Source organism: Lupinus angustifolius, chromosome LG17 (genome assembly GCF_001865875.1).
Source record: "Lupinus angustifolius cultivar Tanjil chromosome LG17, LupAngTanjil_v1.0, whole genome shotgun sequence".
Classification (NCBI taxonomy): Eukaryota; Viridiplantae; Streptophyta; class Magnoliopsida; order Fabales; family Fabaceae; genus Lupinus; species Lupinus angustifolius.
Window position 1 is genome coordinate 20215290 of NC_032025.1, and position 7706 is coordinate 20222995.

Sequence of the window (7706 nt, forward strand, 5' to 3'; positions counted from 1 at the left end):
GTCCTATAATATATGTAACTTCATATGGAATGAATTGTAATTAGTTTTGAAAAAATATATATAATTCAAAAATATAATAATTTGCTGATCAATTACAATTTATTATATATATATATATATATATATATATATGAAGTTTTTGCTAAGGGCTTATGTGGGGTTTGCTCTCTGCAAGTGTCAATCAACAGTGAGGAGTAGTCGTGCAACATATACCTCTTTTAAAAAATTGTCCTAATACTTTGTATTTGGCAACTAAACTATTGGCTTCTTATCTTATACTTTGACTTCAAATTTCTCATTCATAAGCGTGTTCATGAACAGTGACACACCAGCACACATACCTAGGTTGCATATGTCATGTTCCCCTACACTATTTATAAAATGATTTTGTTGTCTACCCTTAAGTTCAGAAATCATAAAAGGGTATATTATATATTGAGAATTTGATATTGTTTATTTATCTAAATATATTACTTTTCATTATAGTATTTTTACTTTTTTGGTTTTCTTAATTAAATTCATCACAAGGTAAATATCACCCTTTATAAAATACATCATTCATATATTATAATTTATTTCTATCAAACTTGCACATAGAATTCACCGGGTAACATTTCACATAATGGGTGGCCGAGTTAAGAAATAGAATAGTTCTATTTTAACCTTATCAAAAGAAGCAGAAACTTGATAAGTTTAACTAAGGACATAAGTTATTACAATATCTTTGGTATAAATGATTTTAAGAGGAAAGAAAGAAGAGAGATAAGAGAAAACTGCTATTTTATTTTATTTGGTTGCAAAGAGAAATATAATTATAGAGAAAAAACTAATAATAACAATGGAAATCTTTTTCCTCAACTTTAAGAAGAAAATGAGAAGAAATGTCACTTTTTATGTCTTGTTTACAAGTTTGTCCAGATGCTTATTTGTCATCAACACTATAGATTTTTAATTTAAAATTAAAAGTGTCTATGTTAAAAAATTATATTCTATATAATATTCAATCTATAAAACTTAAAAAAAATTAAAATTAATAAACTCATATCTAGGGTATACATATATAAAATTGGTTTAATATACATTATATATACTTTTAAAAGTCTCCTACAGAGACACATGATCGAAAAAGAAAAGAAATACAAAGATAATCATAACATGAAATCTAAAATGTCATTTTATTTACTTATAATTATAACATTTCTCTATACAAATTAGACCTAATCTCTGAACTACCAAAGCTTCAGCTACTAAAAGGAAACAGATAAAAACACTTACAAGCTAAAGAAGATTAAGCTACACAACAGAACCAAAGTCTAATTTTTTTTCCTATTCAATATCTTGATGTGTGTTTCTAGCTACCATCAATTGGTCTTTTCAACTTGACGCATAAACACAGTTTCTAAGTCATGTGTTGTTGCTGTAAACAACTCTTTAACGATGCTACAATAATTGCACTTCGAAGAAGGTTTTCGTTTCATAGGAGCTGGTGGACATGTCAACATGGTTGGGATCTTTGATTCTACACTTGTTGGTGTCGTAGAAGAACACTCATCTGCTTCAACTTCTTGTTCTTGTTCCTTCTTCTTTGAAGGGATTGTATATATTGGCTTCAATGGTGCTTTTAAAGCAATTCCAGCTATGACCCATTTTTTATTATCTTCTGACTCAAAACTTCCCTCTACTATTTCAGACAAACCCATGTTGAATCACACACCAAAAAATTGTCTCAATATTAGTAATATATGTATGTAATATAATATATAGGATTATAAGGTAAGGGAATGAGGGAATAAATAGAGATGGTTCTATAACTTTTTTGTTTCCACCTATTTTGTTCCTTATTCAGATGAATCTGAGGAAAAGTGTTTAGTGGTGAAAAGAGTAGCTAGGGGAAGAAAGTGGAAGATAAAGATAGAGCTTTAGGTTTATAATATATATGGTTGGTTAAATGAAAGAGATTAGGTGAAGATTGTTGTAGGTGAGGGGACAAAGGAGAAGAGTTGAAAAAGTTTGAGAGATTGAGATAACTATGAAGAATGTTATAGGATCTTGAACGTGGAAGAGAGTGCCAAATAATTAAACTTTGAATCCAAATGAAGAGAGAGAAATCGAGGGAACTAGTGACATTAGCAATGACTACTAAATTATAAAAATATATAAACTAAGTGTAGAGATCCACTTACTCTAGGATTATGTTTTTTAAATGTACTCTATATGCTAGTCATTAATTCAATTTTAAGGATATCTAATGACTTAAATATGTTCACTAATTCAAACAATTAAATTTCCTTAAAATTGATGATTAAGATGATGTGTAAATTTAAAAAACTTAATTGTAATAAGTGGACCCTCACCTAAAATTAATAGGAGAGAGAATGAGTGTATTAATTTAAGAACAATAAAATACATCATCCTATCAAAAAAATTGTCTTTTTTGTACTAATAATGATATTTGTCACTTTTTTGATAAGGACTATTCCCCCTTTAAGGTCAAAGTATATATGATTACCTCTCCTAATAAGTGTCATTCTTAAGAATCAAACTCTTAATATTTTAGTTATTCTAAAGATTTTGTAGAGTGTTCTTACACTATTAGTTTTATGTGTAAATTCTCTTCTTCATAATAATGATATATTTTCCTTAGTTTAAATTAAATAAGTTTATCAAAATAATAGAGATAGGAAGCCTCGAGCCTAGAGTAAAATTGGTTAGTGAGTTGGACATAAGTGCAAATATGGGAAAGTGGCCTTTCTGCTTTACTTGCTGATGTAAGATTTTGTGCATCTAATGAGAATCTGAGCTACACTTTAGATAACGGTGCCCGTAAAAATTGCTGAACTTGCGGGCAAGAAATCAAAATATACCAAGAGTAAATGATTGGACAGTTTTGCAAACATTGTCCCATTAGAGAAACATTTTTTAATAATGATTTATTATCCTTATGAAAATGACATAGGTTATTTTAAATAAACAGGATCATTAATAAATAAATTATAAATTATTAAATACATGTTACTTTTTTATGGTGTAAGATGATATATATTTTTTAAGAAAAAGTATAAAGTTGGCTTAAACTTTCTGTTTTTTAAAGTATTTTAATTCTGAAATTTACTTATCATTTTCTTTTTAATCAATTTATATTTTGATGACAATATATTTTAAAAATGTTTTTTAAAAATGCTTTATTAAATAATAATTTTTAAAAGGGTTTTTTCCTTCAAAAAATGTTTTAGTTCAACTTTAAAAAAATATGGATTGGATATCGTCCATCCAATTGATTAAAATGGATATATGGATGGAATGAGTGGATTGGAATCCATTGAATATGGATGAATTGGATAGTTTAGAAATGTGATTTTATGGATTTATATGGATTAATATATGGCTTTCCATCCATCTATTATGATCCAAATCCATATACATCTAAATTCATTCAATTGTCACTCCTATCTGGAAGTATGAATAAAGTGACCTCAAATGAAAAACAAAAGTTAAGGAGTCCACTTCCAGTAATGAAGTCGATGCAGGCTTGAGGAATCTCACAGTAACAACCTAATGCAGGTTTTATCAATATCTATGAAACTGAGGATCCAAGGTAAGGTTGGATTTTATTTTAGGTATCAGTGGCAGAATACACCTAGAAGGGGGTTGAATAGGTGTGGCGGAGCTCAAGTTCCACTTTTATGGTTTTTTACATACTTGCTGAAAAATGCCCAGTTAATCGATTAACCAGTGGGCTTAATCGATTAAATCAAAACAGAAACAAAATGATCAGATCAACAACTTGCACAGTTATTAACCAACACACAAACAGATATACAACAAATATTTTTATGCAAGATTGGCAAGAGCATAGCAAGGTATAAGCATGCAAAATATAAGCTTCATACTCGCATTAAAACATCTTGAAATATAAAAGAGAAAGGGATAGAAAAGATTGCCCAAGGATTTTATCCTGGTTCGTTTTGCTGTCCACTGCAAAACTACATCCAGTCCTCCTCTATGATCTGGGAGATTTTCCTTCTTCACAATAAAACACAATGTACGTTACATACACGCTTCAAATTACAAGACTCGAACGCTCCTTTCTTGGAACCTAAAGAACTTCGCCATCCTTGGTTTGACCTTTCCTAAAACTGCCTCCAAGAAAACCTTTCTTACTGCAATTCGGCCCCAGCCAAGGTATCGCTCTTTATTCTAAGACCTCCAAGTCTTTGTGAAGAACACCTTACATAACCACAGCTAGGATTTTCCCAATCCTTGAATTACAATGCTTTGAGTTATGAATGAGTACTTAATACTCAGATATTATAATAAAGATCAAAGACTAAAAACTATCTAATATGAATGTATACTGCAACCAAATTTTTGCACAAAGCGGAACATTCAATTAAAATGGAATTTTCCAACAATAAAATAAAGATAGAAGTATCATCTATTGCACAAAACTCCAACCCAGTTGCGTATGGTGGGGGTCGACGTTATTAACCTCACCTTCCCAAGGAGAAAGCTATTTACAGGTTTTAAATCTATGACCTCCAGCTCACAAGGCAAATAATACTATCGTGGTGCAAAAGCTCAACCTCCAACTTGATTAATATAAATTGAAATTAATTTGAAAACAATGTTCTACTAAGGAGTATTATATTTCCTTCCTCATATTTGTTTTGCCTTTAATAACAACAAATAATATATAATAATATTATATATCAAAGTTATTTTATTGTGAGAATGAAAAACTAAGTGTAACACATATAGTTTTGAAAAATTGCATTAGATTTAGACTAACCCGAGTTGAGTAGAGATATCCAATTCTAGGGATGTAAATTCTCTCAACACTTTTTTTTTTGCAATCACAAAAATTAAACTATTTAGAAGTAATGAATTTAAATTGATATAATCCAATTGATAGCGTTAATAATGGATGGATTCCAATCCATCCATTATATCCAATGGATATCCATGGGTATATCCATGTGGATGGATATTCAATCCACCCAAAAAATAAAAACATAAATAATTTTTCTATAAAGCAACATGGAGACCCAACTTTGCTATGCAAACTCAACGTACAAAATATAATAAACAAATGTCATTAATACCCTACCAGTCAGAGTACTGGTATAGTGATATGGTGGTTCAAACAGTGGTTCATTATTAAATCGCATACCAGTGAAGTTAGATATTCATATATTTTATACTAATATTAATGTTGAAAAATCAATAAAGAATACAATAATTATTTTTATTTATACCACTTGTTAAAAATGTATATTATAGACCATATTTTAGATGTATAAAAAATGTAGTAGTATTTTTATTTATATGGATTGGTATATGACTTTCTATCCATCTATTATGATCCAAATTCATATACATCCAAATTCATCCAATTGTCACTCCTATCTGAAAGTACGAATAAAGTGACCTCAAAATAAAAACACAAGTTAAGGAGTCTACTTCCAATAATGAAGTCAATGCAGGCTTGAGGAATCCCACAGTATCAACCTAATGCAGGTTTTATCAATCTCTATGAAACTGAGGATCCAAGATAAGGTTGGATTTTACAGCCAAAAAATGCAATGACCCTAAAAAATGTGTTTCATCTAGATTTAAATCAAGGAATTTAGATTTGGTGAACTAATTTAATGTTGACTTCTATTATTTTATTGAATGGGGATTGCAAAATAAAAAAATGCAATCACTAATTGTGTATATGAAAAATATTCTAATATAATGTATCATGTTTTTAACTCTATAGGTTGAATATCAATATTTCCATTTAAAAGATTTGGTTCTAAAATATTTCCAGTTTTTGGTTATCAAAATAATTTCTGTTTATAAGGGTCCAAGAAATGTGTTTGATTTTATTTTATTAAAAGCTTTATTTAATATTTTATGAATTTTCAAAGTAAAATATTTATGAGCACTTAGCATTGTTTTTTATTATTGTTGCATTAACTTTTCAGTCAGCCTTGTCTAAGTTGAAATCGACAACATCTATGTCTGGAAATAGCTCTACTAAGTATGCATACAACAATATGCATGACTTCTCCCTGCTTAGCGAGTTCCATATAAAAATCAACTTCAACTCGACTCCTATAATCTTGAAAGTCATTTGGCAACCACCCTCCCCATGGAGAATTAAACTCAATAGTGATGGTGCTGCCAAAGGCAACCTTAGTCACTCTGGTGGAGGTGGTATCTTTAGGGATCAAAACGGAATGGTCATAGCCTGTTTTGCTTGCTATAATGGTTTAGAAAATGCTCTTTTTGCTGAATTAAATGCGGCTATGCTGGGAATCAAGATTGTTCACAAAAAAGGTTGACAAAAAATCTGGTTGGTTCTGATTCAATGCTGGTAGTGGATATTATAAATCTAAAAGCTAGAGTCCCGTGGAAGCTAGCTAGTAAACGAAGTTTATGTCAAGCAATGTTAACATCAACGGACTTAGTAATTTCTCATATATATAGGTAGGGAAATTCTAGTGCAGATAAGCTTGCCAATTATGGAATTTCATCCATGGTTTACAGTTGTTGAAACCATGCTCCAATCTTCATTCATGAGGAAGTCAATAGGAATAGGCTAAAATTACCAAACTATAGGTTTGTTTCAATGTAATCCTCCTTGTAAACTCTATCCTCTTTCTTTGTGGATTTTAATATAGTTGGTGGTGCGTTGATACCACTCCTTTACTAACAAAATTATTGTTGCATTAAGGATCATGACCAAATTTATTTATCTGGCCTATTAAATTTCATGGAGAAATATAATTCTAACGAGAAACCATATTAATCTAATATAATTAAATATTAAAATATTATATTTATCAACCTATTATAATTTTTTTAGATTGAGTTAATCTTGGAAAATAATTTTATAAAAACAAATGAATTAACATTGTCAACTAGTGCATTTCCTAATTTAAATAGTTTATGAAAGACGGTTTAAATCCAAATTTAAATTCAAACTTATTTATTACCCCTCTTTAGTTTTTATTGTAAGACACTTCACCCAAACTTAATCCAAAAATGCATTCATCCCTAGTGGGTTAATTAACCATTGTAGGAGATAAAAAATATTTTTCAAATCTATTTCATATTTTCCTCATTGATTTCTCTCCACATTTTATCTAATACATTCATTTCAATCAATATTCCAAAGTATTATAGTTTTGGTATCTAATCATTGTGATATTCAACATTGTTTTTCCAGTTTCTTTTTGTAGTTTTTCTAATATGATGAGGTTTCTTTGCCTTTCTCTCTAAAATGTAATCATGTTTTAGTTCTTTCACCTATCCTTTGGAAGTTAAGACTTTCCAATGCTTCACATGATTTTAATTTGAAATAAACCAACTTTCCTTGGTTTCATGCAACATCTTTTATATAATGTAACACTTCAATTTAAAAAAAAATCCAATCTATTTCATATTTTAGGTAACAAATTCTCTCCATGATTTATCTTAACCACTCATTTCTATCAATGGTCTAAAGTATTACAGTTAGAGTATTGACTCATGAGGATATTGAACATCATTTTTGCTATATTTTAGAGCTTTTTAATACGAGGTTTCTTTTCCTTTTGCTAAACTTTAATCATGTTTTAGTTCTTTCACTTATGCTTTGGCATTTTAGACTGTTTCATCTCACACATGATTTTATAATTGAAATAGACCAACTTTCCTTTATCTCATGCCATAAGCAC

General features: G+C 29.4%; 1 protein-coding gene across 1 annotated transcript; it reads right to left on the reverse strand.

The window, feature by feature from the left end:
- On the reverse strand, positions 1362–1700 carry LOC109330956. Its single transcript, XM_019565220.1, has one exon. The coding sequence runs from the start codon at positions 1698–1700 to the stop codon at positions 1362–1364; it is 339 nt and encodes a 112-aa protein (XP_019420765.1).

Coding starts and splice junctions, on each gene's coding strand:
- LOC109330956 (XM_019565220.1), bottom strand. CDS start 1,700: ATGGGTTTGTCTGAAATAGTAGAGGGAAGTTTTGAGTCAGAAGATAAT.